The sequence below is a fragment of the Lactuca virosa genome, chromosome 1 (genome assembly GCF_052849685.1).
Source record: "Lactuca virosa cultivar CGN04683 chromosome 1, Lactuca_virosa_CGN04683_v6, whole genome shotgun sequence".
Taxonomy (NCBI): domain Eukaryota; kingdom Viridiplantae; phylum Streptophyta; class Magnoliopsida; order Asterales; family Asteraceae; genus Lactuca; species Lactuca virosa.
In genome coordinates, this window is record NC_136426.1 from 226706740 (window position 1) to 226722647 (window position 15908).

Below are 15908 nucleotides of genomic sequence, written 5' to 3' on the forward strand. Positions count from 1 at the left end.
TAGTCACTATTAGTGTGTCAGTTAACCACACATGCTCCACTAACTAGTATATAGTATATTGTGCAATTTCATGGGTTAGCATACAAATTCTCATTTTCCTAAAGCAACTAAGATTGTGATTTTTTTAAACAAAAAGGTTTTTTTTACTTTTAGTAGCACTATACTTTTAATGAGAATTAATTGTCCTATCAAACCCGTTCGGCTAACGACCCTCCACTAATCAAGGAAGCGATGGGTGGGAGTGGACACCCATTCAACAACCATTTTATAGGCAGTTTCCTTATGCGCCACATATAGACTAGCTTCGTGGATGAGACGTACTAGCGGTTCGACTGACTTGGTCTTATACATATAGTAATTATTAAACTTTTAATTTTACATATATTATAAGCTGTATTTTAAAACTTTTTCAAAATACTAGGTTTATATTTAAATTTCGAAAATTAAATAATTAATTTAAATTTAAAAATAAACCAAATGATTTAATACTTATCTATTACTGATTAACATTTAATTAAATATATTAAATCATATAAGGATTATCTAACTAAATTAATCCTAATCCTCACCCCCTAAATTTTTGAAAAAATGGGTATAAGATTTATCCAATTTTAATTATATCTTTTTAGGCAAGTAAAATGATAATTACCAAATTTGAAAAGAAAAACTAATTTACCATTTTTGAAATCTTGCTTGGGGATGAAGGTAAGGGATTCAAATCCTTACCTTAATTTCAAATTTCTTAGGGATAAGGGTTAGGGATTCAAAACCCAAACCCTAATTTCGAAACTTAGGGGGCAAGAAACCCTAATCTAATTTCGAAATTTATTGCCTTATAGTGTTTAATTGCCATAAACCCTAATTTGATTAAATTCAACAATTATAGAAAATTCAATTAAAAATAAACATAATTCTCTGATACCACTGATGGGTTTTAGGCATAACAAAGACAACTTAAAACTCTTAAGTGTGCATTCAACTTAAAATAAGATCTATGTTTTCACTATTGAATCTATAACTATGAACATCAAAATAAGAACCCTAGAAACCCTAGGTTATTTTCGAAAATCACATAAAGGTTTTAAGATTACATACCTTATTGTTATTATTGAAAATAACAATGATCCTTGTTTTGTTGAAGCTTTGGAAGCAAGCACCACAAGCGTCGTGTTTCTAATGGTTCACACCCAAGCTAGCAAGAATGATATTAAGGATAGAGGATGGAGGTGAGTATAATTTTGGCCTAGCCTTTTATGAGGAAGTGATGGCCGAAATATGGAGGACTAGGGGTCCTTATATAGTGCACCTAGGAAACCCTAGATAAGCCCAAAACCAATATTATAATATTATCTTGAATTAGTAATTATCTAGCTTCCTAATTATCCTCCAAGGATAATTCTAGAACCCTAAAACCCTCTTCAAAACCGTCCAAGGATCCAAGGAGGTTCTAGAATGCCTCTTGTTCAACTATTGAGCAATTGTACTTTCACCCCTACACTTTTTTAGTTAATTACATTAATCCCAAAATTAATTCCAATTAATTTATGATTAATTATCAATTAAATATTACTATTTCCAATTAATATATTATTTTCTTAATATATTAATAAATCATTTATTTCATTTTATTAATCAAATAATAAATCAACCTCTCTCTCCAAAAATCATCCTGTCCAATTGCTAGGTTTGAGGGTAACCTAAAAGGACTATGTTTCCATCAATTCAAGTTTATACCAATTATAGTTATGGGCTTATATACCTAATACAACACAATTTTAGCTGAGGATCTCCATTGGGAACAACATCCCATATACTATGTAAGTAAGAGTCTCCTGGATCCTCAGACCAGGTATTCCCATCTTGAAAATCTAATACATGCATTAGTAACTTCTTCCAAAAAATTAAGACAATATTTTGAAACACACACTATACACGTGGGAACTAATTACCCCATTAAGAATGTTATATAGAAACCAGAGATGTCAGGTAGGATGGCAAAGTATTCCGTGAAGCTAAGCACATATGATATCAAATATGAACCAAGATCAGCAATAAAGTCACAAGCACTAGCAGACTTTATGGCCGATTTCAGTGATGATCTACAACCTGAAGAGGAATTTGAAATAAAAGAGCTCCAAAAAGAAGAAAACAAGGGAAAATGGACTTTCTTCACAGATGGATCCTCCAACTTTAGAGGAACAAGTCTAGGCATCATACTAAAATCTCAACAGGGGGACAACATACCCCCGACAGTTAGCTGTGAATTTGATGCCACCAACAACGAAGCTTAATATGAAGCATTGATTATGGGATTGTAGTTGGACAAGTATCTTCAAATAAAGGATCATCATGTATTTGTTGACTCCTTATTATTAATTAATCATTTTAATGGATCCCACTCAAAAATTTGGTCTCAGAATTCAAGACTTTTAGCCTAAGCCAAGTTCCCAGGGAAGAAAATGTTGAGGCAGATGTACTATCCAACTTAGGATCTTCCCTTAGGATCCAGATGGAAGTCAGGATCCTTATAACCCATATATTGATCCCGATGATAGAAGATCCCTCCAATAAACAAGATGATCACAATCACCATGGTCAAACAACCAACATGGCAATAATCAAGGATCCTGACCCTCAACCGTTCCCTCAGGATCCTATTCATCAGGATCTCAACATTAAGGATCCTCTGCAACACTCCAAATATTGGATCCATCCCAAATTGGAATATGTCCAAAAGAACACAATCCAAAGAGAGGGAAAAGGCGTGAGATAATTCAAGATGAGGGTCTCACTATTTATGATAATCCAAGGAAGACCATACAAGAAATCCATGGCATATCATACCTTAGATGCTTAGAAGATCACAAAGGTGTAGAAGTCCTAAAAGTTATACACAAAGGAGATTGTGGAAACTACACTAAGGGCAGATCCTTATGCTCCAAAGCATTAAGGACCAAATACTACTGGCCAATAATAAAAAAGGATGCTTTCTTATATGCCCAAAGATGTTATGCTTGTCAAAGACATGGTAACATCCTTCATGAACCAACAGAACCGTTGCATCGTATCATTTCCCCTTGGCCATTAATGAAATGGGGAATTGATATAGTTGGCAAGCTATCGAAAGCTCCTGGTGGAAAGGTGTTCATGATAATGATAACAGACTAATTCTCGAAATAGATGGAGGCTGAAGCCTTTCTTCAAGTACAAGACAAAGAAGTGGTCTTGTTTATCAAATGAAATATCGTGACTAGGTTCAGGATCCCTGCTGAGATCATAGGCAATAATGGATCCTAGTTCATAAGCAAAAGGAGTTGTGACTTTTGCACAAGTTGGGGGATTAAAATGGTAATGCATACTCTTGTTCACCCTCAAGCTAATGGTCAAGCTGAATCCAACAATATGATCATAGTCAACAATCAAAAGAAGAGGTTAGATGAGAAGAAAGGAAGATGGGTAGTGGAACTTCCTCTCATCCTATGGGCAGATAGAACCACTTTAAATGCATCCACTGGCCAAACTCCATACTCGTTGGTGTTTGGAATAGAAGACATGATCCCTATGGAAGTAGTAATCCAAACAACAAGATATCAATTGCAGGATCAAGAGAACAACGATAGGATCCTGGCCCGGGATCTTGACACTATCAACGAATCGGGCATCATGTTAGGATCTTCATTATTGCTCATCAATAGAGGATCACTAAAATCATATAAAAGGAACATCAAGTTCAGAAGGTCTCAGGTATGTGACTTGGTAGTTAGGAAAACGTTCCAAATACTAAGGATCCTAGTATAGATAAATTGGCACCTAAATGGGAATGACTGTATCTCATTGATTCAAAAGCAGGATATGGTGCATATTGTCTAGCTACCCTTGGGGTCAACATCCTGCCAAAATCCTGGAATGCCATCTATCTAAAATCGTAGTTCATGTAAGTTATGTTGATCATTTTCAAACAAACTCATGTTACACTCTCTCTACCCTCTACTTTTATATAATTCTTTTAATTCTTTTGAAAGCCAATACTAACTTAAGCATCAGAGGGGCGTTAGCCAAGCTAACTCCCACCCCAAGCTAAAATTTGCTATGTGTAAGAAATCAAGGATCCTAACACATAAGGATCCCAATGTCCGAGGATCCTCACACATAGGGATCCTAACATTCAATGGTCCTGACATTCGAGGATCCTAGAATTTAGGGATCCCAACAGATACATGATTATGTGATCTTGATGATTGGAATATGTAATTGTCTAGATAACTACGAACATAGACAGATCATCTCTCTTACGATTAAGGGTACTTAATCCGCTCTAAGGTTTAAAGAGTTAATTACCTCTTTCATACGAGTTAAGTTTTCTACACCTCGCTTGGACGCACGAAATCTTACTATGGGAAGTGAATAAGGGGATCATTTCATGCTTAGTGACTTGGCAACCCTCTTATTTCTCAACATATGTCAAGATCCTAACTTTTGAACATAAGGTTTATAACACTTACATGTTATCCAAAGTTGTGATCTTCCCCCGTGATTTCATAAGGTTTATAACACTTACGTGTTATCCTATTTTGGGATCTTCCCCAGTGATTTCATAAGGTTTATAACACTTACGTTTTACCTTATGTTGGGATTTTCCCCAGTAATTTGCTAAAATTTATAACGCTGACGTGTTATCCTGATTCAAGGGATCGTGAACCCTAAGGAACACTAGGTTTTATCTATCCTTTAAAATCATATTTTCTATGTAATGTTCAAAGGTTTATTATCTTAGAAAGATCTTTATTATTTTAAGATCACAATTTTGATGAAGAACTATTTCAGGTTGTTTAGAGTACTTTCCATGATTTTGATTATGCAAGAAATCATATTGCTACAACCACATCTACTAAGTATGCAAACAAAAGAATATGAAAAAAACCATAGATAAAAGAAAGAGTCATACATCAATTCCATAAAAAATGAAAATTTTCTCGTACAAAGTCATGTTAAATGGTTTTTTTTCCTAACATGCCTAGACCTTGGCTTGGTCATCATTGCCTAATGTCTTCTTTTCCTCATTTGCCTTTGGCTGCTGCCCCTCAGGATCCTCACTGGTCTTGAAAGTTTCACCCTTTAATTCAGCTAGGGTTACGTGCCACCCAGTCAGGTTCTAGGATCCTGCATTGGCCACATGTTCAGCTAATTTGATCTTGGCTTCTCAAACAGCCATGATGTCGCTAGCCTTCACTTCAGCGATCACCTCTGCCATTTCTACATCATGCTCTTCCTCTTTCTCAGCCTTTTCCTTGCTCATAAGTTCCACTCATCTCAGGAGATCTTCGTTGGTCGCCTTCCACACTTTTTCTTTTTCCCTTAAAGTTTGTTCAACCTTTTCAGCCCGGATCCTCAAGTCTGTGGAAACATGATCAAAGACCTGGAACAAGAGTAACATCAGAAAGAGTGAAAAGCAAAGCGTAAGGAGAAAAAGTAACACTAACACATACTGCTTAAGAAAAGGAAACTAACTTTTGAAGTGCATCCTCAGCTCCAAGATTTTCCAAGCTCAAGCTCGTAGCTTCAGAATTTTTCCTCTTCCAGGATCCCGAGGTCTTCATATTCAGATTGATATGGGCCTTTTTTGAGGCAAGGGAGGAGCTAGTATTTTCTTTCTTCATGAATATCTGGCCACATGACATAGTTGTATCAAGATCTGAAAATGAAAAATGAGCACTGGCACGTGTGGACTTGGATCCTGGGAAAACCAAAGAACTCTATAAAATTTCTCAAGACTAAAGATGAAAGTACTCAAGGATCCTTACCGATAGCCATAGGGATGATACTGGTTGAGCTTTCTGGATGACTGGAAGGATCGAACTTGAATGTCCTATCAATCTCGGGCAAAGGAAGGAAGTTCTTGATCCTATCTTCGGTGTCTTGAGCGTGGGGAACTAAGTCATCAAACTTGAAACATGCGAAAAATTAGACAAAATAAGAAGTGTGAAAATTAGGATCCTCGATGTAAAAATAAAAAACCTACCCTTTTTAACCCAGGACTTAGGTAAAAGATTTCCACCGGGAGTCGAGTCACGTTTTACGAAAAAATATATTCCTTTCCAAGCACCATCCTTATGCTTGGATTTTAGTACAATAGGTGATCCATTGGTTTTTACTTTCAACAGGAAGCGAGAATTACCATAGGTAGAAAGGTTGTAAACATAAGCTAATTCATTTAGATCAATGTTGAGACCTATCGAGCATTTCAGATTATCAATCCAATAAAGGATCCTCTAAACTGTTGGCATGACTTAGATATATGAAATCTTGGTAATTTCAAAAAATTCATAGATGATTCCAGAAAAGGGATAAGTAAGGCCTAAGGTAAAGGGATACTCAGGAAAACAAACCCAAACAGAGGAAATAAAATCATGTTGGATCCTTACATCAAAAGGTTTGAAAATAGTACCAGCGGAAAAGGTTTCAATCGAACTCAAAGCTTCGATACTATTGTCATCAAAGGTAAAAATTTCATTGTAGGAAAGGATTTATGATCTACGTGATGGGTTTCGAGCAATACATCAATCCTATGGTGTACATGCAAACCCTAATAGCGTTGGATCTAGTTTGTCTAATGAACATGCAATTGATAATCCAAAGCCATAAACCCTAGATCTAATAAACTATAACTGAAATTAGGGTTTAGATCTTACCTTTGATTGTTATATAGCAATAACAATCAATCCTTGGCTTTAGAAAGCTTAGTGCCTCAAGTGTTGCAGCTCTAATGGAGTCACAAACACCACTAAGCAACTTGGATGAAGAGGGAGGAGAGAGGAGGCACCAAAAACGGCTGGAAACCCTAGAGGATTACTTCACCACGTTTTTGGGGCTTAAGGGTCCTTTATATACATGTAGGCTATTAGGGTTTACAACTAGGAAACCCTAATCTGACTGCTTAGGCCTTAAGCAATCCAATGGACCATTCCAGAAGGCCCTTGGACGATTTCTTTATGGACCTCCATATAGAATTCGTCCATTGCCATCTAATGGATCCAAACCCCAACTTTGTAACTATCTTATAATTACAATATCAGTCCCCTTAATTTAATTAATCTCTTTTAGTCACAAAATTAATTCTTAATTAATTCTTGACCAATATTAATTAAACAATATGATTTCTCCTTTAATATATTATTCTTATAATATATTAATAAATCATAATTAAACCTTTCTCTCCTTAATTCATCCTACATATTGCTATGGCGAAGGCAACCCAAAAGGACCATGCTCATAATCGGGTCAAGTACATACCAAAATAGTTATGGACTTAGACACTAATCCAACAGTCTCCCACTTGGATAAGTCTAATAACTATTTTGCATAACTTCAGAACCTGATCAGCAATCGTAGCTTTCAAAAGCCGTTGTCAACTCTGATCTTATCATATACGCGTGTCCTTTAGATAAGGGATCATATATTCCTCCATTCTACAAGATATCGTATAGACATGAGACATGGATTTAAATCATTCTCTCTGTCTATGTACTGTTTCCCGACATCTGATTTATGACGACTAACAACAGACTACAATTGAAAACATCAACTTAGTCCCGGCTTGGCCAAGCGCTTAGGGTGTCATCACTAAATCATCGAGAGGCCCACAGATATCGCTTTTATCCCACTTTGGGTAAAAGGAATGGATAAACTTCGACTCAAATTCTTGCTTGCACCTACTAATCGAATCACACACAACAATAAGTTTTATAACACCAAGTTACTGGTGCGTTTACTTATCATCAATGTGCAACCGACCAGCAAATAACAACTCACACATCTTGGTTTTAAGAATATACAATGTTATCATCTCACTAATCACCCGTGATAAATCCATGAAGTGATTCAAGTGAGCGTGGGTTTAATCCAATACTCTAATCTTAACAAAGCACTCATAAACTCTGCAGCAAACTTGTGCTATGTCTAAACACTTTAGACAATCTACAGACAAATTCATGACAGTCTTCCTTCATACCTACTTCCAACGTATGACCGACTGTGGAGGTTCGAATAACCCAGTTATTCTGGAAGTTAAAACATGCAAAGTGAAACAAAATAGCAATATTAATCCTATATGGTCCCAAAACTTTTGAGCGTAAATAAAAAACACTTTTATTTAAACACCATATTGATTACTCATTATTCATTGCTTACTGTTTCAGAAAATCAACTTATTACTCGAATTATAACCACAATTGTCCCATGCTCCAAGCATGCACACTTTGGTTTCCTATGGTCCATACTTTGTGAAATAGATCAATTGCAAAACTTTTCCAATGGAACTCATTTCACAATCCCCAATCCTTATAATTAGTATAAGAATACCAAATTCTTACCACTTTTAGAATATGTCAGATTCTAACATTTTATGCAATGATTCTTTCGTAATGTCACAACACGAAAGTCACCAAGACCCGGCTAATGAAATTACAAGATACTCTATCGGAAATTGTTATAAGACAATTCCATAGACGTGAAGTCTCACATTCAAAGTACATTTCTTTGAACATCCTTCTCGCATAAAAGTTTCTAATCTAGACATATTTCTTAATATCCAACTCCCATTAATGGAAACATTTCCATATTTTCCATATGACAACTCATTCTTAATAGAATCTTATCTATTCATAACAACAGACTACAATTGAAAACATCAACTTAGTCCCGGCTTGGCCAAGCGCTTAGGGTGTCATCACTAAATCATCGAGAGGCCCACAGATATCGCTTTTATCCCACTTTGGGTAAAAGGAATGGATAAACTTCGACTCAAATTCTTGCTTGCACCTACTAATCGAATCACACACAACAATAAGTTTTATAACACCAAGTTACTGGTGCGTTTACTTATCATCAATGTGCAACCGACCAGCAAATAACAACTCACACGTCTTGGTTTTAAGAATATACAATGTTATCATCTCACTAATCACCCGTGATAAATCCATGAAGTGATTCAAGTGAGCGTGGGTTTAATCCAATACTCTAATCTTAACAAAGCACTCATAAACTCTGCAGCAAACTTGTGCTATGTCTAAACACTTTAGACAATCTACAGACAAATTCATGACAGTCTTCCTTCATACCTACTTCCAACGTATGACCGACTGTGGAGGTTCGAATAACCCAGTTATTCTGGAAGTTAAAACATGCAAAGTGAAACAAAATAGCAATATTAATCCTATATGGTCCCAAAACTTTTGAGCGTAAATAAAAAACACTTTTATTTAAACACCATATTGATTACTCATTATTCATTGCTTACTGTTTCAGAAAATCAACTTATTACTCGAATTATAACCACAATTGTCCCATGCTCCAAGCATGCACACTTTGGTTTCCTATGGTCCATACTTTGTGAAATAGATCAATTGCAAAACTTTTCCAATGGAACTCATTTCACAATCCCCAATCCTTATAATTAGTATAAGAATACCAAATTCTTACCACTTTTAGAATATGTCAGATTCTAACATTTTATGCAATGATTCTTTCGTAATGTCACAACACGAAAGTCACCAAGACCCGGCTAATGAAATTACAAGATACTCTATCGGAAATTGTTATAAGACAATTCCATAGACGTGAAGTCTCACATTCAAAGTACATTTCTTTGAACATCCTTCTCGCATAAAAGTTTCTAATCTAGACATATTTCTTAATATCCAACTCCCATTAATGGAAACATTTCCATATTTTCCATATGACAACTCATTCTTAATAGAATCTTATCTATTCATAATGATGTCAATATAGTCCATCCAGTACTATACTTCCAACTACTCACAAGCGACAAATCCTCAGTGAACCTCAGATCGTCCTTTGATAGCTGTTTAATTATTTTAGTCAAAACCATTTCTAGTTCTTTTCCCTCTTAATGCCCTAGGCATTTGGAAAATTTTAGAATGGTCAAATATTATAGCATATGCAATCGATCCTATACCCGAAGCGTATTGGAAACGATGCATAATGTCTCACATAAAGACGTGATACTTTATCAGTCTTCTGCCATAATATTTTATGTGCCATGTTCCCACAATTCGAACTATGAAGAGGGATGCCGTAATCATAATCGAATTTCGAGAATGCACTATGTATCCTTGACTAAATTTATTAACGTTTCTCGATCTAAGCTTTAGAATTTTGAAACGAAGTATAATATTCTCTCCCTTAATTATAGCAAAACAACTTTTCAACCCTTGCAACTTTGCAAAGTGAATCTTTATTTTCTATAATTAATATTGCTAATTTGCAATACTTACCATAATAATCATGCTCCCACTAACATGATGATTATTTTCTTACCAGCATAACACTTATACTCCCACTAGCTTTGACATGTATTTAGAAAACAATTGAACTTCCAGAAAACAATGCTTATTGAATTCCTTAAGTTCATATTTCTAATACCTAATGCTTTGATAAGCCATTATTTAAGCTTTTTAAGCTCATACATCTTTGCCTTAGATAGCTCACATGTGTGTCTAAACAATTCAAAATTTATGTTACTAAGTCCCAAATGTTCAGATCAATTGCCAAATCTCTCAATTCGAACTACGAAAAGGGATGCCGTAATCATAATCGAATTTGAGAATACAATTTTCACAATTGCTATCTTCTTAAAATCTCTCTTAGTGAAAGCATTTCCTCACAATCATTTTCATGAAGGAGGGAAACCTCATGACACTTAGATTTCAAAGTGTACGTGTTCCTATCCATGTGGATTTGTCAAAACCAAAGTTTGCGACAAATCCAAACTCATATGGACCGAACGTGCTCAATCTCGATTTCTTGCCTCATGGTAACACGAGTGCCCACCATTGCTTCCAGGTCGTTGAGTAGTTCACCATTTCCTATTAATGTACTTTCCATTGATTAGGGTGTCTTGCCTTTATGCAATCAATTCATAGAACTCATATTGCATAGTTGACTTCATCTGGAATGGCACAGAAACAAAACTATGTCAACACGATAGGTCGCCAACCTCAAGTCGTGTGCTAGTGATTAACTATCGGTTTAAAACTTTTCAAGACAATTGAGACTCCCACTGACCTCTTGACATATATGATTCTCTTGTCAGGAACCTTTCCTAGACAAAACAAATATTCAAGAGTTAGTGTAGTTCTTATCAAGACAAAACACTTCACATAATTGGTCCTAGTTGGTCTTTGTCTTATCCAAGACATCACAACTTACCAATCTCAAATGTGCAAGAATAAGAAGACTTTTTCCAATTCCACATTTGTTGAGTGTTATAAACCTACTAAAGACTTGTCACTCAATTCACAATCTTGGAATATAACTCTAAGACTTGATATTGGAACGAAGTATGATTGACTTCTTGATTTTAACCATTTCTACAATTCTCGATTCCTCTTCTTAGACATACAAATGCACTAAGACTCACTTGGAGGATCAATTAAGATATGGTTCTTAATCATTAAGACTTATCATAAAACACAATAAAAGGTACTCTCCCTTCTTCTTAGAATAGAGAAACTTTTATCTTTCTGCCTACTTGATTATTCTTATTCGTTCTGCTATTGATTGAAACTCTTTCAATGAACTCAGAATTATACTTAATCTTATAAGTATAACCATATTTACTAAACTTTAGTAAATCATGACGAATATCTTTATCACTCTTGTGATGGACTTGATCAACGCACAACCTAGTGTTCTTGATCTCCTAGTGCTTCTCTTGACACTTTGTCAAAAAGTAGTCTAATTTCCACATATGAAGTTTCTCATTCATCACGTAACCTAGTTGTATGATTCCAAGTTTCTGTCCAATTGAAACTTGGGCGATGAGAATCTTCCCTTATTTGGCAAATTCTCGACATTCCACAAATAACATAATTAAGAATCAAATCCATTATTGCTAATAATAGAAACAATTAAACATCAATTTTTCATACACACCATTGCAAGGATAAATAAATAAGACAAAATCAAAATGTATTTTATTGCGGAAAAATTTGTCCTTACAATGCAATTCAACTGAAAAACTATGCTATTTCATATTTCTTATCATTCTATCCTAACTCTTGAGTAGCAGCTCAAAAAAAATCCGATCTTCGAATCCATGCGATCGAAATCCATTTCTTCATAATCAGATTCAGCACGCTTCTTCCTTAAGCTTCCTCTCTTTTCTTCGATCCTACAAAAACATCAAAATGTAATCTTATCACATCATGTATTAAGAATCAAAGAATAGGAACTTATAGAGTTAGTTAATAGATTTTACCTAAAGTAGAGCCACACGTCTTGACTCTCCCGTCTCTTAGATCTCTCAGGTAAACAGGACAACTTCGTCTCCAATGCCCCTTCTCTTGGCAGTAGAAGCAGATGGACTCTTTTGAAATGGAACAAGGAACTATCTCAGAATTTACCTTTTCTGGATTTCCAATGTCACCATTTTCAATGTCCATTGAAGTTTGGGAGTTTGATTTGCCAGACAAATTTGCTCGATCAGCACGCCAAATCATTTCTGATTCAGCAGCTATAAGCAAATAGGACAAATCAATGAGGGTCACGTCATGGTCCATCATATAGTACTCTCTAACGAACTCACTATATGATTCAGGAAGTGACTGAAGAACCCAGTCAACAGCCAACATTTCTGAGATATCGACACCGATCATCCTTAACCTATCAATGTGTGACTTCATCTCTAAGATGTGTGCACACACATGTTTCCCATCTTCGTGTTTACTTGCCAAAAGGGCTTGAGTGAGCTTGAAATTTTCAAGCCTTTGAACTTGTGGGTTAGGGAGAATAATTGGAGGAGGTGGAGGAAGTGAAGCATGACTCTCATTTCCTTGATCGTATCGTGGAACGTCATCTTCATTTGGAAAGCTTGTTCCAAGGGACTTGGGAAGACCATTGTAAGATTTAGACATCTACAAAACGGGAGAAAATTCAAGTCAGCTGATAAGAATCCTTGATGTAACACCCAAATGAAACATCAAGGCTAGGATCCAACACAATACTCTACAACCTAGAAGAGTGATGCCGTAATCTAGTTGCAGAATATTTGAAGGTAGGTAAATGGCGATTTACCAATTCCCACCATGAAAAACAAAAATGAAGTTTAAGTTTCAAATGAATTGAAACTCCTAGATCTTTTGAGATTCATTGAACTTTTCAATGGCATGTTTAATCTCGATTATGCCCTTCTATTTGTGACTGGGATGCCGAGGATCACAAATAAGGTGTGAATAACCATACGAATCTACGTGATGCACTCAATGATACTATCACCTAATCAATGTGCCGGTTAACCACACACGCTCCATTGATCTGTGATAAACATTGAGCCACCCTTCACTACCAATGTCAACCCCAAATTAGTGTACCGGTTAACCACGCACGCTCCACTAACGTTTGGCAAGGGTGTGAAGTGTAATTCCATGGATTAGCATACAAATTCACATTTTGCCTAAAGTAACTATGATTTGGAAATTTATAAAAGCATTTAGTTACTTTGTACTTCATTATACTTATAATGGAAGGTTTCATCCTATCCTATCCGTTCGGCTAACGACCCTCCACTAATCAAGAGTGCGGTGGGTAAGAGTGGATACCCATTCAATTGCCATTTTATAGGCAATTTCCTTAAACACCCCTTATAGACCAGCTTCGTGAATGAGGCCTACTAACGGTAAGACTGACTCTTTACTCATATATATAATATTAGACTTTTAATGTTACAAATATATAGTATAAGGTGTATTTTACACTTTTAAAGTACTAGGTGGTTCAATTTAATAAATTATACTTTTAATTTAATCAAATGTAAACCAAAACTTTATGGAATTATTAAATCTCTTTTAATTATACACTTTAATTAATTAATAAAACCATAAGGGCGTAATTTGAACTTTTTCAAAAATACGAGGGTTTTAGAATTTAACATTTCAAAATTAAACTTTTAATTAACTTTTAAATTCCAAAACTTGAGGGCAAGTTTTTAAACATTTCAAAAAATTAGAGTTTAGAATTTAAATATTTCAAAATTAAACTTTTAATCAAAAATTTAAATTCCAAAACTTGAGGGCAAGTTTTGAAACCTTTCAAAACAATTAGGGTTTAACTATTCAAATTTCAAAAACAAAACTTTTAAGTTCAAATTTAAACTATAAAACCTAAAGGGGAAAATTGAAACTTTTTCACAAGATAATTCAAATCTAAATTACAAATAATCAATCTTTATCTAATAAAACAAAAGATTATCTAAATTTTGACAATTATCTTCTATTTTGGTAAGGATAATCACCCAATATCAATAAAAATCGAATTTTATGAATTAAAAACGTTTATGGTAAGTATCCCAAGCCGAAACAGCAACAAAATCGCCAAAAAACGCTGCTAGATCCATGGACTCGTCGAGTCGGCCTGACTCGCCGAGTTCATCCAATGACTCGCCGAGTCGGAGATTCAGAAGGCAAAAAAAAAAACTTCGTTTTTCATGCAATTTTCGATTAATCAAGCATCAAATTCACTAACAAACAGCCCTAGGCTCTGATACCACTGATGGGTTTCGAGCAATACATCAATCCTATGGTGTACATGCAAACCCTAATAGCTTTGGATCTAGTTTGTCTAATGAACATGCAATTGATAATCCAAAGCCATAAACCCTAGATCTAATAAACTATAACTAAAATTAGGGTTTAGATCTTACCTTTGATTGTTATATAGTAATAACAATCAATCCTTGGCTTTAGAAAGCTTAGTGCCTCAAGTGTTGCAGCTCTAATGGAGTCACAAACACCACTAAGCAACTTGGATGAAGAGGGAGGAGAGAGGAGGCACCAAAAACGGCTGGAAACCCTAGAGGATTACTTCACCACGTTTTTGGGGCTTAAGGGTCCTTTATATACATGTAGGCTATTAGGGTTTACAACTAGGAAACCCTAATCTGACTGCTTAGGCCTTAAGCAATCCAATGGACCATTCCAGAAGGCCCTTGGACGATTTCTTTATGGACCTCCATATAGAATTCGTCCATTGCCATCTAATGGATCCAAACCCCAACTTTGTAACTATCTTATAATTACAATATCAGTCCCCTTAATTTAATTAATCTCTTTTAGTGACAAAATTAATTCTTAATAAATTCTTGACCAATATTAATTAAACAATATGATTTCTCCTTTAATATATTATTCTTATAATATATTAATAAATCATAATTAAACCTTTCTCTCCTTAATTCATCCTACATATTGCTATGGTGAAGGCAACCCAAAAGGACCATGCTCATAATCGGGTCAAGTACATACCAAAATAGTTATGGACTTAGACACTAATCCAACACTACGTAATCATCGTCAGGTATAGCTATCATGTTTGCGCGAGACCAATCTCCTTTTTTTTGACCATTTTCAAAAGAAAAAGAAAACTAGGAAGGAGAAAGTAAACAAAGATAGTACTTTCGACGATATTCGATGAACTTCCAGAAGAAAAGCTAAAGAGTAAGATGAAATTAAAAAGGCTACATGCCCTATTTATACAATAATCAAGGGAAGGTTGAAGGGTGATTTGACCTATTCCAACGGCTAGAAATATATCCGTTGAAATTCAAATTACCCTATCCGTTAGAAATTTTTACTTTAAAATTATACCTCTAAATATCTAAACACTAACGTTTATATTTTGCAGGAATAATTTGGGGGCAATTGTTAGGGGCGGGATCCTTCAATCATATTCAGGATCCTTAAATATTCCGAAGCCTCAGGATCCTTAAACATATCCTATGATCCTGATTATCACCACTAATATTTTCTAACACTTATAATGGCTATGTTCTTCTTTATTTTTCTCACATGTGCAAAACTAGTCAACATAAGACTCATTCTCAACGGAAACTCACT

General features: G+C 35.2%; 1 protein-coding gene across 1 annotated transcript; it reads left to right on the plus strand.

The window, feature by feature from the left end:
* Positions 1-3345: 3345 nt before the first annotated feature.
* Positions 3346-3870, plus strand: LOC145127694 (uncharacterized). Its single transcript, XM_079062844.1, has 2 exons — positions 3346-3744; positions 3850-3870. The coding sequence occupies exons 1-2, from the start codon at positions 3346-3348 to the stop codon at positions 3868-3870; spliced, it is 420 nt and encodes a 139-aa protein (XP_078918970.1).
* The last annotated feature ends 12038 nt before the right edge of the window (positions 3871-15908 follow it).